At 42.8% G+C, this 25,305-nt stretch overlaps 1 protein-coding gene across 1 annotated transcript in view; it reads right to left on the reverse strand.

The window, feature by feature from the left end:
- The window catches only part of CRISPLD1 (cysteine rich secretory protein LCCL domain containing 1), a 54,375-nt gene extending 49,746 nt beyond the window's left edge, over positions 1 to 4,629 (reverse strand). The window contains exon 1 of the mRNA XM_077808958.1: positions 4,372 to 4,629. Within this exon, the coding sequence (XP_077665084.1) occupies positions 4,372 to 4,629 (258 nt within the window). The remainder of the gene's footprint in view (positions 1 to 4,371) is intronic.
- Between the last annotated feature and the right edge of the window lie 20,676 nt (positions 4,630 to 25,305).

A 25,305-nucleotide genomic window follows, 5' to 3' on the forward strand; every position in this document is an offset into this window, starting at 1 on the left:
CACAGCAGAATACTTACAAGAAGTAGCAGTAAAAGCTATAACTGTGAAAAAAAATTCAAATGCCTAGTATGCAGCTTGGTCACAGACAATGCTGCAAATGTATGCAAGACGAGAAGAAATTTAGAAGAGAGTGAAGAGTCCCAGGCTAATAATATATGGTTGCAGTACTCATTTGATGCACCTCCTAGCCAAAGACTTCAGTGTTCCAGACAAAAAGGTTAATGTTAAAATTGCAAAATACTTCCGTAACAATCACTTTGCAGCAGCTGCTCTGAAAAAAGTGGGAGGAACCAACTAACGCTCCCCCAAGACATACAATGGAACTCAGTAGTGGACTGTTTTGAGCACTATATCAAGAACTGGCCTAATCTGATGACAGTTTGTGAACAAAATTGTGAAAAAATAGATGGCACTGTGACAGCCAAAGTTCTCAACATTGGGCTTAAGAGAAAATCTGAACATATGCTGAGTACCCTGAAGCCTATTTCTGTAGCCTTGAACAAAACGCAGGGAAATAGCTGTTTTATTGCTGACGCTGTTGAAATTTGGAAAGAACCAAGTGAGATCTTAAAAAGAGAAATATGCAATGACAGAGTTAAATTACAAGCACTAAAAAAAAAATGAATGGGACAAGCACTATCTCCAGCTCATTTTTTTGCAAATATTCTCAATACTGGGTACCAGGGTCAAACCTTAACTGCTGAAGAAGAAGAGTTGGCTATGACATAGACGTCCAGCAATCATCCCTCCATAATACCTATAATAAACTTCAGAGCTAAAGTGAACCATTCCAGAAATATATGTTTGCTAATGATGTTTTAAAGAAACTCACACCAGTGAACTGGTGGAAGTCACTTAAGCACTTGGATTCAGAGACAGTTGAAGTGATAATCTCACTTTTAACAGCAGTAGCTTCTTCTGCCGGTGCAGGAAGAATATTTTCTTCCTTTGGACTAATTAATTCCAAATTGAGAAATTGTTTGGGACCTGAAAAAGCAGGAAAGCTCGTTTTTCTTTTCCAGATTATGAAAAAACAGGAAAATGAAGGTGAAGACAACTGAGTTAGCTGCAGAAGCCAATATTTTAAGTTTCTCATGTTGACCTGGCTGACAGTCAATTTAATTTTTGGGTGGGTTTTTTTTAATATTTCATTTAACTATTTTAGATAAAAAACAATTTTAACAAAAACAAACCTGATTTTAAAAAACTTGAATGTTTAACTAGATTCAAAAATTCAAATGCTTGTATGTTTGCTGTTGAAGAAAAAAATCCAGAATACTGAACGTTGTTTTAGTTAAATAAAACAATTTAAATGTCTGTCTGGTGATGTTCTCCTCCTAATACAGCATGGCAAGAAAACCCTCCAAATATTAACAATTAACCTGTTGAATTGGAGATAGTTCACATTCTAATGACTTCATAAATATCTGCTTCAATTACCGTTGGTAAATGAAATAACCAATCATTCATTTTCTGATATAGTTGTAAAACTAATCTGAAAAGTTTTCAAAATAAATCACTGTTTAAAAATGTATAGTGTGTACCTTCTAAAAATGAAACCTACATCTATCTCTGAATTGTGAAGAATATGTATTAAGGTTATAACAACCAACAAGAATGCACTTTTATGTAGAAATCCATGATGAAGTGTGTTCTAGTGGGCACAGACTCTTCTGTCCATTTCACTCCAGCATAACCTCGTCCACCACTTCCTTCCCAACCTGTCCCTGACCCATTCCTACATCTTCCCCATCCCTGGCGACACATCCCAGTCCCGTTCTCCTTGATCCAGTCTCCACATCTCAAAATTTCTCATCCCAGTCCTAGCCTCCTGACCCACCCAGTCCTAGTCTCAGCACTCCTGACTCTCTATCCCAGTTCCAGTGTCCCCATCCCCCCAATTCCTAGTCTGTCTTCTTGACTAGCCATTCCTAGTTCCCTCCCACCCCCAACACCATGTCCCAAGTCTCTTAGTTGAGTAAGTTTCAGGTCCCCATTTCCTGGTTCCTCATCCAATTTGTTTCTCTCCCCCACTCTGGCCTCCAGTTGCCTCCCATCCACATTCCCTATCCTCAATGCCTCCCTGTCCCAAACACCTTCCTTGGGCTCTTCAACCAACCACAGTGTCCCCCTACATCTATCCCACCACTTCACTGTCCCAGTCTATTTGTCCAACCAAGTTCCAGTCTCCCGCCCAGGTTCCCCATCCAGTATCTTCCCTCACCCGTTTCCCTTCCTACCTTCCAATCTCTTTGCCCAGTAAGTCAGTCCCCACTCTGAGTCCCAGTCAGAGTCCCAGTCAACTCTGAGTTCCAGTCTTCTTGTCAAGTCCCAGTCCCTCCTGCCCCATCACCAACCAGTCTCTAGTCCGAGTCTCAACCCCTCTCCTGGCTCCTTGTTCCATCTACCTCACCCCACCCTGCACAGGTCCACCTATTGTTTCCACTGCATTCAAATAAGGCAGCCTCCTCCTCCATGCCTGAACCCAGCACGGGGGTCATTAACAGCAGAGAAGAAATTGTCTTCCTGCTTTCAATTCAGATGCCCAAACCTGGCCCACAGCAGCCCTACAGCTGCAATTGCAAAGAAAGTCCTGCTCAGCCCCACGCTGGAGAATGTTCGGCACAAATAGAATTGTCAGGAACTTTAGCTGCTAAAATCTAATAAGTCTCTACTGAGCATGTGCAAACTGAGATTTTTCAAAGGCTTCTAACTTGTCTTAAACTTGAGTGGATTTCACGTGGATAACAAAAGCACTGCTCTAACACAAAGACTGCCTGCTTGACAAATTTAAATTTCCTGTTCCAAAGCATAGTTTTCAATGGTCATCAGAATTTTTTAGCAAGAATAAAACATATTTTTTCCTAGCCTCATCTTTGCATATGGCTGAACTGCTGTAGCTGAAATTTAAAAGCAAAACGAAACAAAACAAAGAACAACCTCAGCCTGTGGCACATACCTTGCATGGAAATTTTCAGCCTGAACAGTTCACGTTTGGCTAAATTATAAGCCACTGAAACAGGATCTTATGATGGGAACTGCTAGGCAACCTTAGTAAAAGGGGTGCAATCAGCCCTGCCTATAATAATGCAATCTCCTTGTTATTTGTATAGTAAAAAATATAAAATATATGAACATTGTGACAAAGTTTGAATTTTTCTGCAGATGTAAGAGTAATAAAACAATCATCCCATTCTTGTCAGGCCACTGGTCTTTTGAGGAGTTCCAAGGATAGAATTTTAGTATTCCCAATATGCTCTAATAAGTAAGTAGGATCATAAATAGGGCCCTACCAAATTCCTGGCTGTGAAAAACCTTTCATGGACCATGAAATCTGGCTATTGAGGGCAGGGGCAGGACTGGGAGTGCCCCAGCCGCGGGCTCCTACTGTGCACCAGATTCCAGCTGCTAATCCCAGCCCAGGCTGACTAGTGATGGGACTTCCTCTTCCCATGCAGGGGCCACTCATGAAGCCCCGTCAGACCCACCTCTGGGAACCTCCCCCAGCTGCAGGAATCTCAGTGGCTGCTGGCTGGGAGCCCAGCTCTGAAGGCAGCACAGAAGTGAGGGTGGCTGTCAGCCCCGGACCCGGGCAGGAGGCTGTCAGGAAAACAGGAACATATGGTAACCAGCTCCCCATACCCTGTGACCCTCACTTCTGTAATGCTGCTGGCGGTGATGATAGCTTTAGAGCTGCACATCCAGCCAGCAGCCGCTGCTGCTCTCCAGCTGCCCAGCTCTGATGGCAGCATACCTACCAGCAGCATCGCAGAAACAAGGGTGGCAATCCCACAACCCACCCCCCTACAATAGCCTTGCAACTGCCCCCCCCCACCCCTCCATGGCCTTCCTTTGGGTCAGGACCCACAGGATTACAACATCCTGAAATTTCAGATATAAACATCTGAAACTGTGAAATTGACTACTTTTTAAATCCTATGACCTTGAAATTGACCAAAATGGACCCTGAATTTGGTAGGGCCCCAGTCATAATGAAACCTAAATTATAAAAAAAAACAGAAGTTGAGAAAAGTGAAAGCTTTAGGTTCAACAAACACTAAATACACACTGAGGGGAAAAAAAAGGCCAAAAACAAAGGGACATTATCACATACTAATATATTAAACAGAGAAATATACCAGTTTAGGAGCTAGGAAGAACCTGTGCTACTTTGCAATGCAATGTTTCCAGTTTAGCACCCTGCTTATCTTTTAGCTCCCAAATATATTCCGTTGCATTTCATCATTTTATAACACTGTTTTAAAAAGACAAACATCAAGAAACAATGACTGCAAGTATGCTATTTTACACAATGACAGCAACTACTGCATTAAGATTTCTTTCTGGACACCGCTATCAATTTGTCCTTACCATATATTCCATATTGGATGCTGGTGGATACACCTGACTCCGTAATTTATTATGAAGATCCAAGATACTTTGCATATCACTGTCTGTGATAGCCCTTTTCCCTCTTTGCTTGGCAATCCACCACTCACCATCTTCGTCCATGTACTTTTCCAAAAGTTCCTCTAATAATGTACCATTGGTAAGAACCATTGCAGAAACTGTTTGAGCTATGAATAGCAAGGCAGTTACTCGGACCCATTCCTGTGCTACACACTTCATGATGAACGATCTCAAAACTCCCCAGGGTTAATTCCAGGACAAAGTCTTTCTTCCAGGTCTGTTGGCTGCAAAGGCATAAGAGAGAGTAAAGTGATTCTGAGGTTAAAGTGTTGGCCTGAATTAATCTGTTAAATAACAGAAGTCAAACTGTAGTTGGGAGGAGAGTGTGCCAGTGTGGTTTCTAGGGATGCCAGAGAACACAGACACCCATCCTTTACACTGTGGCTTTGACCTCATGAATTGAAGATCATTCAGGTCGTTATGTAAAGCACACTTAAGCGTCTGCATAAATAAAAGCAATTTTTTCATAAACTGCCTTCACCTGATAAAGGGAGGTACTAAGCAATCTAAATTAGATGAATAAATTAATTAGGTCCTCATAATATCCCAGTGTATAAATATAGCTGTTTTCAAGCTAAAGGGGCTTGCAGCCAATCCCAAAATGAAAACAACCCCCCAAAAGAATATGAAGTAAGCTTAATCAGAACTCTCAAATCTGATCTTGATCAGAAGCTTTTGTTTTAAGATTTAAAAACATTTTGAGTCTCCAAACTTAACAACAGAACTTAGATTATTAAAACCTGTTAATCAAGCAGGGTTTATTTATTATGCTTGCAGAACCAAAAATGATGAATTCTTTTAAAAGAAGTTTTTAAGATGGAGTTCTACCCTCAAGAATGTTCTTCTGATGCCCGCTACTGCACTTTGGAAGGTTTACAGTTTGGAAAGCAGCAGTGCGCTATCTACAGTATCTATCTATCTCCCTCATCCCAGTCCTAAGCATATTAACACTGTAACACCGATGCCCTAGCGCTCCAGTGATGGACTTAGCAGTGGCGGGGAAAGGAACATCTGGCATCTTGAAGCAAATGCACAGAGAGGCGGAACTGGTGCCCAGTATACTCAGTGTTCCAAAAGGGAAGATATCTTATGCTACTGGGCCAATTTGCACTCTCCACACCCGTTAGGCATTAAATAAAGATGCTGAAATGAGAAAGTCTGGCTTTTTGGCTCCTGTTCCTATGGGGGGAAAAAAAAACCCCAATCTGCCTCCACTGCATTTCAATCACACACCCGCCCGGCTTCTAAGGACAAATCAACTGCTGCTGCTGCCCCAAGGCTGCTCCTCATCTCAGCAGCACGCATCCAGAGAGCGCGCGATGGAGCAACAACCCCGCGGAGAGTTAAGTCTTCCAGCAAGTCAGACCTGGGAGCTCTCCCCCCTTCCCTCCCTCCTCAGGCCCTTTGTTACACGGCCCCGGCTGGGAAGGCGAGGAGAACTGGACAGAAAACCAGGCGAGGAGCCGGGTCTCCCCGGGAAGTCCTCGACCGGTGCGTGGGAAGAAGCGCAGCTCGGGGCGCTGCTGCTCGTTGCGGGAGTTAGGGCTGCAAGGCGCGGAGCCGTTCTCAAGCGATGCCGAGCCAAGCCCTTACCTCTCCCGGCCTTTCGGACACCACGGTCCAGGCTGCAGCCACCCAGCCGCGGCCGAGTTCGGTCCGCCGCCCGCCCGCGTCTCCTCCCCGCCTCGCAGAGCCGGGAGACGCGCCGGGTTTGCCCGGGCAGCAGAGCAGAGCAGAGCAGGAGCCGGGGCGCGCTGGAGGCTGCGCCTGCAAACTCGGCGAGAAGTTTGTGCACCAGTCCCAGCCCCTCCGCGCAGACACTTCCCCTGGCCCCCCGCTCTGAACGTGGGAGTCCCCTTCCCCCGCTCGTTCCGGCCTCTCGGGGGCCCCCTCCTGCTCCCTGCAGCTGCCGGTACCAGAAGCTCAGCGCTTTGCTCCCAGCCATTTATCCCGGGCCTAGAGCGCGCCCCCAGTGACGTGCCCTGGCCACCCCGCCCCACCAGCATCCCGCCCGCCCGGCCGGCACCGCCAGTAGGCTCGGGAAGGGGCTCTGTTTAGCGCCACTCAGCCCCTGCCTGGAGAGGGAAAAGCTGGCTCCCTCTGAGCTTCAGCTACCTGCCTCCGTCCTGCAGATTTTTCAGCCACAAATTCTACCAAGAGAACAAGGGTCCTCACTGAACTAAGCAAATCCAGAGCCGGAGCCAGGGCGCGTTAAAAGCCTGCATCCTGCAGCTGCATCCAGCCAAGTTTTGGCCCCGAAGCTCCAAATCTTAAAAATCCAAAATCAGGGCAAGACAAACGCGGCTCCAACTGCAGCAAAACATTCTGGATCCTAGCACATGCGTACTGGGAAAACCCAGGCCCGACCCCTGCATCCAGCCAGAGTTTGCCCCATCTGTCCCTACAGTCTAACCTAACAGCTAAACGGGTGACGGGTCCAACTGCAACAACAACAGCAAAACTGGCCCAGGGCCCAGCAGCACTGCAAAAACTCAGGCCCAACACATGCAACCCGCTGGATCCATCCAATTACCGGGGCCCCAGCTGGAGTAGGAGCAGCTGCACTTGATCTCCCTGCAGTAGAATTTAGAAGTTTATCCCAAAAAAGGTGTTGAATGCAGCAAGATTTAGCTGTTAAATAGATGGTTTTGAATTGTTCTTACACGGATCTTTGTCAGAGCCTGGATTTTTCTAGCCAAATCGGGAAAGGTAACATATGTTGACTATTTTGATGAATTAGGTGCTTGGGTCTAAAAAATGGTAGGATCAGGCTGACTCTGTATGCTGGATACATTCATCCAGGGGTACTGCTGCCCCAGTTTGCAGCAGTCTGGGGTTTTTGGACACTCACACACACCATAGACAACACAAATTAAAGGACTGAGGTTAAAAATTGGCAGAATCCAGAAGGATCCACCAGCTATGTGAGTTTTTTCAGTGCTGTTGATCTGGAATCCATCAGAGTACATACAGATTTCTCTACTGAAATAGGAGCAGCTAAACTTGTTATCTGTTTAGACTGTACAGTTTGGGGTTTGAGGCAAAAAATTGCCAAGATCCATCTGGATCCAGGTGCTAGAGTCAGGTCATTGCAAGGGTTATGCACCAGGCTGCATCACAGTCTGGAATTTTGGGGTGTAGTAGGAGTGGCTATACTTATTCTCTGTTGATGCTATGGAATTTGAGTGGAGGCCAAAAATTAGTTGGATCTGGCCTGATCCATATGCCAGATCTGGGTTTTTGTGATGCTCGCATCTCAGTTTGCATGCTGTGTGTGCTTCTGTTTGTCTCTCTGTACATAGGTGTTTTTCTTGTGTACACGCCTAAATATGTGTTTCCATCATATAATAGCATCAGGAATGTGTACACCTAGGAACAGAGAATGTATGCCATACTTAAAGGATGGGGGACTGTATCCTGGGAAGCAGTGACTCTAAAAAAGATTTGGTTGCAGGGCAGATCAGTTGAACATGAGCTCCCAGTGCAATGTTGTGGCAAAAGGGCTAATGCAATCTTTTTGCATAAACAGGCGAATCCCAAGTAGGAAAAATTGAGAGTCACTGGTGCAACTGCTGCTGGAATACTGGTCTCCAGCTCTGGTGTCCACAAATCAGGAAGGATGTTGGTAAATTGGAGAGGGTCAAAGGTATTTAGGTGTCCACTCATAGATTTCAAGTCCAGAAGGGACCAAGGTGATCATTTCATCTGAACTCCTGTATAACACAGGCCATAGAACTTCTCCAAAATAATTCCTAGAGCAGATCTTTTAGAAAAAAACATCCAGTAAACCCCGGTAAATTGTTCCAAGGGTTAATCACTTTAAAAATATATGCTTTATTTCCAGTCTAAATTTGACTAGCTTCAGATTCCAGCCATTTGATCTTGTTATACTTTCTCTGCTACACTGAAGAGCCCCTTATCACATATTTGTTTCCCATGTAGGTACTTTCAAGTCATCCCTTAGCCTTCTCTTTGTTAAGCTAAATAGATGGAGCTCCTTGAGACTCTCACTATAAGACAGTGGCTGATGATGGGGGTGGGTGTGCAAAGCTGGTGGCGGGGCAAAGCTGCAGCATGTGGGGCCGGCTGCTTCCCCTGTTGGTCCGTCAGTGCAGTCCCCACTGCATGCCGGCTCGCGGTCAGCAGGGCCTTGCCCCCTGTCCTGTTTCCGGCTGGTGCTGGCTGTATTCCACAGCCGCTGGTAAGTGCATGCAAGCGCTAGGCAGCGGCCAGTTACATGTCATCTCTTCTACCCGCCCAGTGGCCCTTTACGTGCTCCCCTTCTCTCTGTTCTCTCCCTGCTTTGTCCCTTCATCCCCGCTGCTCCTCCACATCCTGCCCCCAGTGGGGCAGGGAACCAGTTCCTGGTCGGAGCACTCAGCTGGCCAGCAGCCTGGCCAGCAGGCTCCTTCTTTCTCCCACTGCCTCAGGCTGGGCTGGTGCCCTGGGAAAGCCCAACACCCTCTGGCCTGGGGTACTGGCCTGGAGAAGCCAATCCCCGTGTGTGCCAAAGCCCTACACAGCCCTGGCACAGGGAAGCCTCTCTGCCCCTCAGCTAAGCTCTGGAGTGGGGAGAGGAGGGGCAGGGCAGGGAAAGGGGAACAATTTCCAATCTGTTCACACCCCAAGCCCGCAGGCTCCACAGCAGCCCCCCAGGCAGGGGCTTAGCACCCTCTTCACCCTCCGCCCCCATCCTGGGTCCTGCCCCCACGAAGCATGGGGCTGCTCCGTCCCCTAGACACCCTCCGCTGCTGAGCCACCTCTCTGGCCAGGTTCACTGAAGCCCCTGCAGTCAGGTTCCCTGGGTCCTGGTGCACAATGCATCCTTAGGGCTTAACCCCTTCCTGCCTGCGCTTTAGTCAGGGGACAGGAGTCGGCTGGGTTATGTCCGTGGCCAGCAGCAGTCTGGAGGTGTTAGTTGCCTTTCGACACTGTGCAGGCAGGAAGGGACAAGCTGCTTCCAGCCACACAGGAGTGGGGAGCGAGGGGGGGAGAGATGAGCTCTGCATAGACCCAGGTCATCCCTTCCCCACTCCTCTCCTGCGGCTGGAAGCAATTCCCATCCCTTCCCTCCCGCACCATGACGAAAGGCTACTGCTGGCCACATTCTGGTGTGAACCCGGGCAGAAATCTGCGGGGGGCAGGGGGGCATGTGACCCTGCGTGCTCCCCCATGTGTTGCCTCACGAAGATGCAGCACCAGGTACAAGAACAGACGGGTCCATCCCAGGGGCCCAGCCAGGCATGGAGGGTGGAGAGCACTGGCAGGGAGGATCGAGTCAATCAGTCACCCCTCTCTGTGTGAGAGAGGTGTATGGGAGTGTGTGTGTGTGTGTCACCTCTCCTCGTGTGAACCCTAAAGCCTTAACGATAACAAGGTAAATAAAAATAATCCAACTACGCAGTATTTCTTTTTAACAGCAGCTCAGTCAACTTGATGTTCATTTGAATGTTTGTACGATTGATTGCCGTTGAACTCGCTTGACTACGAGTAATTTTACCAGGTGTCCTGTATTCAGCATAGGAAAATATGGCCATCCTACCGACAAGTATCACTTAGACCTTACCCAGGTGGAGTTTATGCTAGCTGCTCCTGGAACTGATTTTCTCTGGGCATTGTGATAATGAGATATACAGCTGGGTGTTTCTCAGCCTGCTGCTCCCAGTGGAGCACATGACATCTCACTATCTCTCAAAATAGCCTCTTAGAGTATGTCTACATTGCAGTTAAAACCCTGTGGCTGGTCCACACTGTCGACTGTTTCTCTGGCTTTCTGCTCACTTTCTCCTGGCATTCTTGTTGGCATGCTGGTTGTTTTCTGCATCTGACACATACAAGGTGGGTGAGGTAATACCTTTTATTGGACCAACTTCTGTTGGTGAAAGAGAGAAGCTTTCAAGTCACACAGAGCTCTTCACGCTCAGTTCCGGCCAATCAATGCCCCAGCTCCTGCATCTGCATTCAGTCCCCAAGGAAACCCCTCAGTCCACATGGCTTCACAGCTGCTGGGCTTTGCATGTGGCCTAGTGTCTTTGCCTAAGGCTTCCACTGTCTCCAGATATTTTATTCCATATGTTACAAAATAGCTGGCATGGCCATCAGCTTTCTCAAGGTCTGTGATTGCCTGTAGATATCACTTGATATCAGCCATAGAGCACAAAATATGTTAAAAAGTAGAAACTTTGTGAAATGCCGTGTTCCGGCCTGGAGACAGTTTTTAGCTAGACTCCTGGAAATTCTCCAAGCACACACATATTAATAATTAATGTACACCGCTTTATACGTCGCCTATGAATTTTTCTCAATATTGCATCCTGGGTGGCAAAAAACAACCAAGCATGTAAAACAAAGATGGCCTAAGATTTGTTACTACATTTGCTAGATAAATTTAATTAAATGTCTGATTCAGACTCATGAAAGGAAAAACCTGTTTAAAAAACTGATTGATAAAGAAAACTTAATTAGAATTACAAAGCACAACTAAACTAGACCAGTGAACTTTGTCAGTTGGAATGTGGCTCTTTCATACATACCTCTTTGAAAAAGGTGGTCATTAGCATATTTCTGTTTTTGCCTATCAGCACTTTGGCCAGATTTATTCAAGTTTTATTAATATTTTAAAATTTACAGCAAAATGTAACTTTAATTATAGAGTTAGATTATTTGAAAATTAAAATACTGCCTCTAGCTATATTACAGGAGCACTCCAACAAGACCTTTTGAGAATCCTATTTCTCCTTAAATCCCATAAGATGGATTCAATTTCTATTTTAATTAATAGCTTATTTGCTAGTCATTTACAATTCAGCGTATAGTCTGGACTGTTAACACTACTTAACTGCTTCCTTGTACTGGGCAAATTGTCTTAACAGTGTCAGGTGAGGACCCATTCTTGATGTGTTACAGGCTCTGTGTATCTTGCCTTGTGACTTTTCTTGTTGAATCAAGTGGACAAGAATATGGTTATAGAAAGATGAGACTGAAAATAGTTTGTAGCATTAATACACACTGTAACCTCACACAGATGTTTTTGCTGTTGTTGTTAATAGGGTTTTTTTTTTTTTAAAAAAAATTCCATTTGTTAAGTCTTATTTGTCCGAGGCTGTGTCTGAAGATACAGGCCAGTAAGAGGTCTTCTCTCACTTTTTGGATAGCTAAGAGATTGTGCCTTTTCAGTTGTTGGGGTTAGTGTTCAGGTCCGGGTTGTGTTGGTGGCCTGTGAGATACAGGAAGTCAGACAAGATGATCTGGTGGTCCTTTCTGGCACTGAACTCCATGACTCTTTCATCTTAAATGCTGACCTAGTCACAGTACTGTAAGGCTTGATTACCTCCAGGCTAGGAAGACCATACCAAAACTTCAGCTGGTGATTCAACATGAAGTGATCTTATAACTTGCCCCAAGCTGTCCAGCTTGTTCATTAACTCATTGTGACATCAATCACTATCCAAACTCCACCAACAATCTCAGCTTCCACTGATGTTTTTCAGCTTTTCCACAAATGCTTCCATTCTTTCAGCAATTTCCCTTCATAACTATAGGAAAAACTCTCCAACAAAATCCACTTAGGCATTACCTTATCCATCATACGTTTTCGAGACATTGAGAGACAACAATGGCAAGGCAGGTGCTGAACTAATGCTCATTGTGCTCACATACACTTGTTTAACTGTTATCTCATTCTCCACTTCTATCCCTCCTCCATCCTACCCACTCATTGCTTTGTTCACTTGTTGTGTCCTGGTATAATTTAGATTGCAAACTCTTTGGGGCAGAAACTGTCTTTTAAAGAAGTGTGTGTACAGTGTGTACCACAATGGAGCCCCAATCCCCACTTTCTGTGAAAAAAAAAAAGAATAATTACAATAGCACAAGAATTCAGCTATCTTCAGAGCACAATTCCATTATAAAGCTTTATACAGCTCAAGGCATGAAACAGTTCAGCCACATTCCTCCTGAAGATATTTTAGGACATCATTAGTTCTATATAAATAAAAAATATTGCGATGGGGTGGACTAGGCCCATAGGCAGGAGGCCTCAGGGTTCTGCCACACCCATCCCAGGAAAGGAGCAGTGGAGAGGTCCCCCAAGTGGCCTAGAGTGGTTGCGAGGAACGACCAATTAGGGGCCAGGAAGGCCATATAAAAGGAACTGCAGAACAGAGCAGCAATTAGTTGCTGCTTGGAGCTGGAGAAGAAAGGACTGTGTGCTTGGCTGGAAGAGCAGCAGGACCAAAGACAGTCTGCTGGCAGGGACTGGGGGAGTAAGAGGCTGCTGCTAGGACTGTGCCTAAGACAGTTTGCTAGTAGGGACTGGGAGAGCATTGAGGAAGCTCATGGCTGGTTGTGGGGACTGAGCCTGGGGAGAGCCGCAGGAAGATAGTGTCTCCAGGGAGGAAGCCCTGGGGATATGGCCCAATACCAGGGCCGGGACTACTTACTGAAAGAATGCTGACACACCCAACCAGAGGGGGCGCTCACAAGAGGACGGTGATGACCCTGTTACAAATATATAAAATTATAAAGGTAATAACAATAAATTACTGAGTCTGCTGCAACTCAGAAAGCAGCCTAAAATGAGGGTAAGGAATAGTTTTGATCCTTTAATAACAGAATAGATGTATACTAATTTCTGTACAGGACAATTAGATTAAAATACTGTTCTCTGAACACCATCTTATGAAAACTAAAAGTGAGAATTAATAAATTGGTAGATTGTTGAGGCCCCAGAAGAAGTGGAATCAAGCAAGTTATATATTAAATATTTTGCAAAATAGTTGTAAGAGTTACAAAGCCTATAAAGATTTTCTGAAAATGTGTCACCAATATCAGCTAGGAGGGTAAAAAAACCTTATGGGTAAATATTGAAAGTCAGTTTCCCTTTTGGGGGAATCTTTGGTACACGCTCTTGAACACTCATACTTTAAACAGACTAACACCTGTATTTGCAGAACTGTTAGACTATATACATTCACAAAACCCATTGGGCCCAATGTCTCTCTTTCCTGAAGAAACAGTATTCTAAAGGTTTTCAAATCTGCAGACACCATACAGACAAAGACGCCTTTGATGATGTCAAAAAGAGCTTTGGTACCTTGGCATCGCTACAGCAGTATGGTACCTGGCCAAGTTGAAAGTAAATTTTGTGGGACATACATAGTTTTGTGATCAGTTCTCCTGAGGATGTTATGAAACTTACTGAAGCCAAGAAAGTGGAGGCTACGAAGTTTACTTAAGCCGCCTTTGAGAAAGAGATTGAAGCAGATTTATTTTAATCATTATGAACCATGGGAGAAATCCGCCTTGCTAGAGAGGAGGTGTGAAAGGTCCGAATGCAGCAGAACTACGGTAGCTGCACTGGAGCCCAGACTTTGGAGAGTCCAGTTAAGAAGGACTGCTCAGCTTTTTGTGCATCTTGAATCCAGGCTCCATGGCAGCACACTCTGCAGGAGGATGGAGGGGAACTTGTGGACCCCAGAGGAGAATGGTGGGGACGTGGCCAGTGGAGTCAGCAGCCTGGACAGATTTACCAGCCATTAATTCTACATAGGGATGGAGAGGCGCAGCTGCCTGTTTCTTCTACAGCAGCTTATAGTGGTACTTGTGGACTAGCTGCACTGTTACCCTATATCCTGGCTCCTGGTTGGAAGGGGGAGAATTTTATTCCCCTACAATCATCTTTGTTCCCGAGCTCAAAATCTATTCAGAATACTCAGGCTTTCAAAAACTGCTTTCTGCAGGATCCAAGAATCTCTCCCACAAGTGTTACTCATGTTTTCTAAACACTGAGAATTGAAAGTAACGCTGTTATTTATTTCTCTGCTGCTGTAAATGAAGCTGCATGTAGTTTTTGGTCGGTTAAAATATTACCTAGTCTGATCGTTTGAGATGTTCATGTTTTAATGCTGGGTTGTTCATTTTCTTCATACAATGTGATGTTTTTTCATGTTTAATAATGTATTTCAAAGGTGTTATTTTGATTCAATTCAGGTTCTTATACCACATCTCTCACCATAGCATGGAGTCCTTACTGCATTATTTCCAGATGAGGAACATTTCAGGTTTCAGCTATGCTAGTCAGGCCCTCAGTGTGGTTTAGGCAACTGGCAACAGTGTCTCCTGGAGCAGAGGGAGAGTGTGTGTGCTGTTTGCCCACATCATGTATTGCAGGCTGAGCCTTTAATAGAAATCAGAGGCATGCGGCTGTCTACATGTCCTACACTAGAACCTCACGCACTCACTAATAAACCAGAGCTCCACTGTGAATTACTGAATTTTGTGACTCACTTAAAGGAACAACAAAAAAGCAAGGATGCTGCATCAGAAAAGTTACTTTATTCATTTTATTCTGTAATGAGCCCTGATCCTCTAAAGATTTAAGCCTGTGCATACTTTGCTCAGATGAGGCTTGATCCTGCACCCATGGAAGTCAATGGAAAGAATATGATTGCCTTCAGTAGGCACCGAACCAGGTTCTTGATTAGCGCCACTGAAGTCATTGGAACTACACATGTGCATAGAGCTACACACATGCTTACGTCTGCAGAATCAGAGCCTGTAGCTTGGTTTTAATGATTTATGAGAACATTTAATGATGTATTAGTAAACGGGATGTAATATAACGTGTAAAAATAATCGAGTCTTAAATAAAACTCACTGCAGCACTCTGGGGAATAGGTAGTGAGAAGTGGGAGAGATTCAAATTTTCACAAAAAATGGCAAAGTATGCATATTAGTGAGGTTTTGCTGTATTGTGTGTGTATATACTTGGTGGAAATGGTAGCCCAAGAGGGTATTTCACTGAGGTTAGAAGTTGTTGAACATATACAGTGTAAAGTGACCCTTATAGTTTTTGTGAAAATTATTGGATGTTATTCATGTGGGGTGGGGGGGAGGGTTTCTGCTAAATATTTCCTATCGTCTGAATTGTAACTGAATTATTACTTCTCTCTCTCTCTCACACACACACAAACACACACACAATGACAACAACACAATAAAAAGCCCCATAGGATTTGTGTAGTAACCTACCTGATATTGGACAAATCTATCAACTCTATGTACTTCTTCCCCTCAACCCCAGGCCTCTCCAAATTCTCTTTCTGACTGGGGGACCACCCACCCAGTGACATAGGATAAGGTTTTGAAAAATGACTTGTCAGCAAGACTTGCATATATACCTAACTAATCATGATAAAAGTTTTTGAAATGTGTTAGGTTCCCAAAATAGACATTAGAAAACAAATGCTGCAAGAAAGCTATATAATGCATTATTTCCAGATGGACAATAAATGGTATGTTTCTTTTAAAAATACTAGAAAAGCCATTTCTTCCAACATGTAGGCCAGTTTACATAACAATGGTACATGAAGGAAACACCATTAAAGAAGAGAGGATAGTTTGGCAGAGAGCTGCAGTGGTTATGTTAAATGGGAGCAAAGGTCAGAATCTCTGTTTTTTTAAAGTTACTTTTTTAAAATAAGAATTTCAAGCTATAACTAATATTTCTATGTACTGTACTGTAGGACATCTGAATGAAATTCTTTCTGCTACACTTAACCCCATATTTAGCCCCATTACAAGAGAGCCCGATCCTCCCACACTCTTATGTGTGTTGATTGAAAACATTTCCCACTACTTGAGGAATAGACTATCCCTTTCCCCAGAGTTATCTGGAGATTATTCTGCCCAATTAGCCCCTGTAATGCTCAGGTTGCATAATTACTCAACCTGTGGGAATTTTGAACACTGGGCTTGAAAAAGAATCGAAAAAAAAGAATCGATCATTGTAGCAATCGATCATTGTTGACTCTTTCTGATGATCTAGACAATTTGGCAAAATTGTTGCTTTATTGTTTCTGAATGTTTTCTGAGTAGCAGACCATTTCTCCATTTCTGCTGGCAACTTTGAGTCTGGAACTGTTAATTGTTGAGGCCCATTTCTATGTTCTGGGAAGAACTGCACATGTCGCCAGTCCCTTATGAATATTATTCTGTTCTTGTCTGTGTACCACCTACAGATCTGGCATTTTTCCTCCTAGTCTTTTTTTTTTTTTTTCCTATTTCCCCCTTCCCTCTCTACTTTGCCTACTTCCATTCTGCCTCTTGTAGCTAGAATGGCCTTCCAGAATCTATTTGCCAAGTCTCCACCTTTCCATGCACCAAAAAAATTCTTCAAACTGGGCCTTAAGCACTGGTGATTCAGTATTTCCATAATCTACTAGTACATTTTGTCGTGCAGGTATTATGGTGTTGCAGAAGTTTATTTTTAGTTTTTTGTCTAAATAGAAAGGGTTATTTTCCAGTAGAATTCTCTAGAGAGCAAGCTGATATTGCAGATCTGGTGAACATCCAAACGCTCTTTGTAGGCCCTCAGAAATGTCTGACCAAGGTTGATGTAGTTTAAAGCACTTTCAGAATGCTTGTTCAAATGTCCCATGAACCATTACATATCATCTATTGAATATAATGAATCTACTGTTTCACTGGTGTGTAGTGCACTTTGTGCATAAGAATAAAATGTTCAACCCTATACTTTGTGCTATTAGACACATACTGTACCAAATTCAGGGATTTTTCTCCAGTTAGTAAAAAATAGTTTACACAATGTGTCCACCCCAAAATTGTTCCCATGATTCTTTGTCTGCCAGAATTAATTTTCTCATTCTCTCTTTAAATCTCTAGTTCTCCCTTCCTCTTTTCCTCCTGAATTCCTCTCCTCTATTTTCCTTCTCATCTATGTTGTTCCTTTCCTTGGGTCTTTTTTTCAGGGTGCGCTGCATAACTTAACCCTAGTTATTTGCTGTTCTCTTTCCTCATCTCCATTCACTGTATGTCTCTCCTTTTTCTGCCTTTATATCCTCACAATTCTCCTTCTTGCTCCATCTGCCTGACATGCTAGTGAGCCGTACTTAGCTAAAAGGAGTTCCTCTTCGGAGAAGGAAGCACTGCATTTGAACTTAGCAGAGCACAGCTTTTCCGATGGTATGTAGCAAATGTAATAAGGGTGTGACACACAAAAGTGCTGGTAATTTCTGTTCCCAGTTACATGACCTGGATCAGGGTTTACAAAAAAGTTAAGACCCTTGTCAAAGGACTGGGGTCAGTATCCGCTGAGTTTGGTGGTTAATGTTATGTCTTCCCCTTTCAAAAAAGTCAAATACAAAAACAATAATATCAATCAAAATAAACTAATTAATAAAACAGAAATAAAGTTGTCTAAGATGGGAAGCAGAGTATTGAGTATCTGACAATAATTACCATTTTGCTGAACCTCAGTGGCTTTCTGATCACATGCCAGTTTTTGTTCTCTTCTTGCTCTTGTTCCTTCTTCAGTGGCCTGTTTGGCAGCTGAGGTGGGTCCATCCTAGATCCTCTGTTTGCTGCTCTGAGTTTTTATTTTCAGTGGCTGGATGTGCTTGTGTTACTTCTGTGAGTGCAGGAAGACTGTCAGTAGCATTATACCTAATGATTTTGGTTGAAATTTTATAGATGTTACCTTGGCAGGTGGCCACCCACTTTTTGGGTGAATACTAACATCTCTCCCACTTGCAATGGGGGGTAACTGTGTGGCATTCTTGTTACATTTAATCTGTTCTAGTTTCCTGGTGCGTGGTTCTTTTATAACTGCTTCAGAGCTAACTGTCTTTGGTTTCAAAGGCTCTTAGATTTTTCACTAAGGAACATAGGTTCTTTTGTCCCGCTTCCAAATCTCTGGTGATCTTTTAAACCCATCTGACTGTGCCTATGAAGGGCTTGATGTGATATGCATAAAATGCTGTATCAAAAAGAATTGTTTAAAAAAGCCCCTAGTGAATTAGTGGAACACTAGTTGTTAACTCTTCTGGAATCCCATGTGAGCAAACTGAGTTAAACTGTGTTAGTGCATTATTACTTCCTTTTTTGCAACGTCTCAATGTAAAAAAAAAAATCTGATTAGTATTCCACTAATAAGAGGAAATCCTCCCCATTTCATAGCTATGTAAAAACCTTAGACCAACAGTGAACAGGAATCCCATGAGGTTCCAGCAGTTCATTTACATCTTGCTTTGTGTATTTATTACAGATTTCACATTTGATCCTTTTTCTTGGATGGCAGCATTCATGCCTCAGAGCACACCTCAAACTCTGTTCTTGTACTTCTCCATACCCAGATGAGCACTGTGGGTTATGATATAATGTCCTTTGTACAGAGTTACATTATGTACAGTACTATCATTGCCGTATTTCCAATGATTTTTCCTGTGGTTTGAGGTGCCTGGGCTTCTTCTGTAAATCATCCATCTAGAAATGCTCTCAAGCTATTGTGATGTTGGATCATTTTGTGTTTCTTATTATAGCTTGTCAGATTTTGAAACAGAAGTAAATATGACTCAACCAGTTCCTTGTCTTGTGTCTCCTTATTTTCACTATTTATAGGCACTATTGAAAGAATCTCTATAATAATTCCTTGTTTTGAAGCCTGACCATTTGTACAAAGAATTCCATCTTCCTGGGACCTAGCTGAATCCCTTGTTACTGTGTATGTGCTCTATGTGACTAATTTCCTTCAAGACTTCATTCAGTGAGTTGAGGGTGCAGAATTTTGCACTTGCAATATCAGGTAGGACCTGACAAAACCCTTCTCTGGCATCCAAGGATGAAAAGCATCTTTTCATTTTGAATTGTATACATGTGTGACGGGGTGTATTTTCCCACACATGAGCGGAAGGGGTTAAAGCAGCACTCTTAGAAGTGGAAGCCACACCCCCTTGACCCTGCTGGGCATGCTCCCACTGTGGCTGCAGTATAAAAGGGAGCAGCCTAGCTCAGTCTGGGCTGACTGCTGAGGAGGAAGGATGCACCTCACTGATTCTAGTGGAGGAACAGACAGGATCCTGGACCGCAGGAGACACTGAGGCCCAGGTACTTGTGGACACCCCAGGAAGATTGCAGCAGCTGCCCAAGGAGCCCTGAAGATACCCTGACTTCAACTGCAGAAGTCATGGTAGAAAGTAGCCCAGGGAGTGATTAACCAGTGTCCTGCAGCAGTTGATGTGTTGTGGGTGGATTCACTGCTGATTTAGTGGCAAACCCATTTGTCACTACCAAAGCCCTAGGCTGGGACCCCATACCCCAGCTGCCCCTTTTGGGTGCTGGCCCTCCAAACCTCCACCTATTGACTCTGGCCATTAGGCTGTGCTTCCCTACAGCCAAGGGGTGTCCTACTGACTCTGGCTATTAGACCATGCAGCCCTGAGGCTGAGGGCAGCCATACTGACTTAACTACAGGGATATTATGCCCTTGCCCCACCCCCAGGGTGATAGGGTGTACTTGCCCTGGGACAACAGGACTGTTGTCCTCAACAGCTGTCTTCATGTGGTAGCATTTACATTGGATGGCCTTATTCAAATCTCTTGGATCTTTACAAAATGTATTTGGTGTTACTTTAGCAAACATACTGTTAACACTATCATTTAGTGTTTGTATTTGTTCAATAGCATCTAATTTTATAATCTGATCAAATTAGTCTCTTTCTTTATTTCTTGATTCTAATATGGGGGATGTATTTTTGGTGGTGCACTGGTTCTACATCATTGCAAAATATTGTAAGTATCATCTCTTCCACACTTTAGTTATTCTCCTGATCATTGCTTTCATTTGGGAAGCACAGTTTTCACGAGCCCTGAAAATCTACTGTTCTTTGGAAAATTAAGCCCTTTGCTTACAATAACTGTACTTGGATCTAGCTGTCAGTTTTATAAAAAATAATCCATGTATTAACAGTTCAAATGAATGATTTAGGTTTAGGACACATGTATGTAACATCATGGTAAATGGTCTCACCTGGCAACTGGTTTCTTGTAAAGCAAAAGTGCCTTTCCCAAGTTGCAGTCTTGAGTGGATAACCTAGCACTGTCTACACTGGGGGTTAGGTCAACTTTATAACATTGCTCAGAATGCAGGTTAACGGAAGAATTCTTCCAAGAGTTTACCAACTCTTGGGGAAATGGATTAACTACAGCAACAGAAGAACCCTTCCTGTTGCTGTAGTGAATGTCTATGCTGCTATAGCGATTTAAGTGTTGACATAGCCATACTGTCATGCAAATATAAGCAACATCCTCTTGGTTATGAACATGCAGGTTTCTTTCCAGACAGGGATTTGAATGGCTTCATTTGGTCAGTTTTTGACAAACTCAGTACTTTACTTCTGACACCATGTAATAAGGATGTAACACACAGGAGTGCTGGTATCTTTTCATGGCCTCAATCACATGACAAAAGATTATACCACTATCACATGGCTAATATTAATTGATTCCGGTGGCTATTGTTAAACTAATCTCAGTCTGGCTCACCAGCACATTAGTCAGAAGGGGAAAAAATTGCACAGGATAGTCTGCAAGTAAGAGAACCCTGCTTCCAGGCAGGCCATATTATAAGTCTCTGCAGGCTGTATGCAGACCATGAAGTGTATGGGTGGCCAAGTTGTGCACTGAATGCAAGTAATATCAGCGGGCTTGAAATTCTAAAGCAGGACAAAACAGGCAGTGGAGTGAAATATATAGATTTGCATCTCAGCTGTTAAAAGTTGCTGCGTATGATTGAAATATATGAATAGATGGGCACAAAAGGAACAAACTGATTTATAAAATATTTCAATCCCTGTTAAGTGTAACGTGAACTATTTAGAGTAACAGCCGTGTTAGTCTCTATTTGCAAAAAGAAAAGGGGTACTTGTGGCACCTTTAGACTAACCAATTTGAGCATAAGCTTTTGTGAGCTGTAGCTCACAAAAGCTTATGCTCAAATTGGTTAGTCTAAAGGTGCCACAAGTACCCCTTTTCTTTCTGTGAACTATTTAGAGAGGTTACTCAAGTTGCATACTGTCCTTTTCATTTCACTCACAACTCTGTTTCAAGCGTCTCTTCATCTCTAGCTTACTGACTCTTGCCTAATAATAGCTTAATATGGTAAATAGCAGTTGCACAAAATTGCTTTCTGTATCTTGGATTTAGCTTACTCCCTTTTGGCTGCTAGCCCCACCACAGCATCAGGCTGCTTGTCTAAGTGGTAAAAGAGGCACACTGGGCAGTGAAGAGACAGTAATTGCCACTGCAACCACAATGGCACAACCACAACTCCTATTCATAAAACATTCGCTGTTCAACAAGAAACTTCCACATGGAAAAAGCATAACCTTTAAAATGCATTAAATATAAGCAGAAGCGAGCATGCTTTGCCAGAAACCTAAATAAACTTAAAGTGCCATGAAGCAACTGATCTTACACTGTAAGAGAACACTTGGCTTTCATTAGTTTTAGTTGATCTCAAGAACTGACGAAGAAAAGTGCATACTAAAAAATGCTTTTCAGTAACTTGAAGCATGAGAGAGCAGAAACAGCATTGTCCTCCATAGAATCTCACTACTGGTGAGACCCTTCTCCTCTGCATCAGCTTCTATCTAGTACAGCCGCCTTGTTTTGTTTCTTTATCCATTACTCCATCTAATTTCAAATGGGTACAATGCCCAGCACAATGGGGCCCAGTTGTGAAAAGGCCTTTAGGTACTACTGGAATAATTGAAAACATGTCATCTTTTGTCTTTTTCTCACCTGCAGTTATTCCTACTTAATGCTGCACTATCTAACTCTCCAAATTGTCTTGGGATACACTTTACAGGAAAGACACCACAGGGGGCCTATTTTCCAGAGCTGCCACTAATTTTCAGACTAATTGTTTTAGTAAACACTGGTTCATAGATTCTAAAGGCAGAAGGGACCATTGTGATTATCTAGTCTGACCTCCTGTATAACACAGGCCATAGAATTTCCCCAATATAATTCCTAGAGCAGCTTTTTTAGAATAACATGCAATCTCGATTTAAAAATTATCTGTGATGGAGAATCCACCACCCCCTCTTTGAAAATTGTTCCAATGGTTAATTACTATCACTGTTAAAAACACATGCCTTACTTCCAGTCTGAATTTGTTTAGTGTCAACTTCCAGTAATTAAATCATGTTATACCTTTCTCTGCTAGATTGAAGAGCCCACTATTAAATATTTGTTCTATTTATAGAAAGTAATCAAGTCATCCCTTCACCTTCACTTTAAGCTAAAAAGATGTAGTTTGTCAAGTCTGTTACTACAAGACATGTTTTCTAATCCTTTAAATCATTCTTGTGCCTCTTTTCTGAACCCTTTCCAATTTATCAACATCCTTCTTGAATTGTAGGCACCACAAACTGGACACAGTATTCCACCAGTGGTCACACCATTGCCAAATACAGAGGAAAAATGACCTTTATACTCTACTCAAGATTCCCCTGTTTGTGCGTCCCAGGATCACATTAGCTCTTTTGGCCACAGTGCTAGAAATTCATGTTTAGCTGATTATCTGCTTCCATCCCCAAATTTTTTTCAGTCTTTGCTTCCCAGGATAGAGTCCTCCATCCTGTAAGTATGGCTTACATTCTTGGTTTCTAGATGTTTAAGTTTACATTTAGCAATACTAAAACATATTGTTTGCTTGCACCCAATTTAGCAAGTGATCCAGATTACTCTAAATCAGTGACCTGTCCTCTTTATTGTTTACTACTCCCCCAACAAACTTTATTTTTTTTCTACCAGGTCATTAATAAAAATGTTACATAGTGTAGGGCCAAAAACTGATCTCTGTGGAACCCCATTGGAAACCAACCCACTTGATGATGATCTCCCGTTTAGTTATATTTTGAGACTTATCATTTAACCAGTTTTTCATCCATTTTATGTGTCCATGTTCACTTAAAATTCTAGTTTTTAATCAAAACGTTGGATGGTACCAAGTCAAATGCCTTACAGAAGTCTAAGTATATTACATCAACATTATTACAATTTTGGTTGATAAATGTAATAAACAAATTTAGTTTGATAGGATCTGTTTTCCACAAACCCATGTTATTTGCATTAATTACATTACCTCCTGTAGTTCTTTATCAGTAAATCCATCTTTCCTGGGATTGATGTTAGGCTTGACAGGCCTATAATTTTCAGGGTCATCCCATTTATCCTTTTTAAAAGTCACACAACATTAGCTTTCTTCTGGAACTTCTCCAGGGCTCCAAGACATATTGAAAATTAGCATTAATGGTCAAGTGAGCTCCATCAATTCTCTTAAATTCTTTTATGCAAGTTATTTGGATCTGCTGATTTAAAAATGTCTAACTTTAGTAGCTTATGTTTAACATCATCCAGAGATAATAGTGGAATGCAAAGTTTTATCAGCATTTGATAAAACTTTATCATCTGTTTCCCCCAATACAGGACAGAAATATTTATTGAACACTTCTGACTTTTCTGTTTCTTCCATTTCCATCTAGTAATGGACCAATACAATTGTCAGGATTTTTTTCCTAATATATTAAAAATCCTTATTGTCCTTAACTCTGCTGGCTATAGAGTTCACCTTGTGTCCCTTGGCTTCCCTTATCAATTTTCTACAATTCCTAATTTCTGGTTTATATTAATTACTAACAACTTCCCTTTTCCTCATTTGTTATATTTTTTTTTTACAGCTTCTTTCACTACCCCTCCAAACCAGATTAGTTTTAACTAGCACAACCTTCTTCCTCAATTGTGGGATTGTGACTTTTGGGGTATCTGTTAAGGTGTTCTTCAGTGATTCCCAATTATCATTCACATTTGTCTGATTAAATTTTTCCTCTCAGCTGATTTGGCTCATAATTGTTTTCCAACTTGTGAAATTGGCCCTGTTAAAGCACCAAGTATTTATATTAATTGATTGAACTTTACTTGGCTGGCACATTATAAATGTCACTGGGTTTTGTAAAGCCACCTTTCTACTTCTCTTGCACAGGTGTTCAAGAGACTTCTGGACAGAGCAAAACACAGAAAATGACTATAAAAGTATTCTGACAGCCTGCAAAAGGTTTTGTTCATTACTACTTTTCATTTTGATTTGTGTTTATAAAGAGTGTCTTGTACCAAGTAGGCCTTACTGCTTGCTGCAGTGTTTTGATTTTGCTCAGTCAGCCCACCAGCTTACAGTACTCAACTTTGGAGACGTTGGGCCTGATTTTGCAGAGATGCTGAACACCTGTAATGAATTGGGGAGAGTGCTGAGCTAATAATTATACTCTTTTTCCTGCACCGCAACTTACCACTCTGAAGTGCAGGCCAGAGTTCTATCCTCTCAGTACTTTTTAGAGAAACTAATTTAGAGTTAAATCTGAGCTATGATATACAAAAACCCTGAATGTAAGAAGTCATGACAGTTGCCAGTCAGCCTCAGAAAAAACACCCCACAATTTCATAAAATATTGGCTGCAAACAACATTTGCAAGCAGTATTAGGCATACTTTTGAATAACTTTCCAAAACTTTTTTTAGGCACTATACCTACAGGTGTTCTTTATACAGATTTTTCCCACTCTGCTGCTTGTCAACAAGTGGCCTCCTCCCAAGCACCCCTTCATGTCCTTCAAGGCAGCAGCCCCTTATCTCAGTTTCCCCTTCATGTTCCTCAAATCAACTCTACCCAGGCTCTTTTGTCCATTAATATCCTTTCTCCCAGGATCTAACTTGACACACAGCTCAGTGTCAGGGTTTCTTTTGTCTCTCCCCATCTGCCTATCTGCTCTGTCACTCTTCCCTGCCTTGGCAGACCAGTCTCAGGCAGACCTGGCCGGAGTCTTATTCCTGTGGAGTATGCTTTCTTTTCATCCAAAATCACTCCTCTTTGTGATCTGATTTTATCCACAACAGTTTTAAGTCTCCTTAAATCATGCATTTTTCCTCTTATCATGGCTCCTCCCAGGCTCTTCTGCTTATAGTCTCACCCCCAAGTCCC

Source organism: Eretmochelys imbricata, chromosome 2 (assembly GCF_965152235.1).
Source record: "Eretmochelys imbricata isolate rEreImb1 chromosome 2, rEreImb1.hap1, whole genome shotgun sequence".
Classification (NCBI taxonomy): Eukaryota; Metazoa; Chordata; order Testudines; family Cheloniidae; genus Eretmochelys; species Eretmochelys imbricata.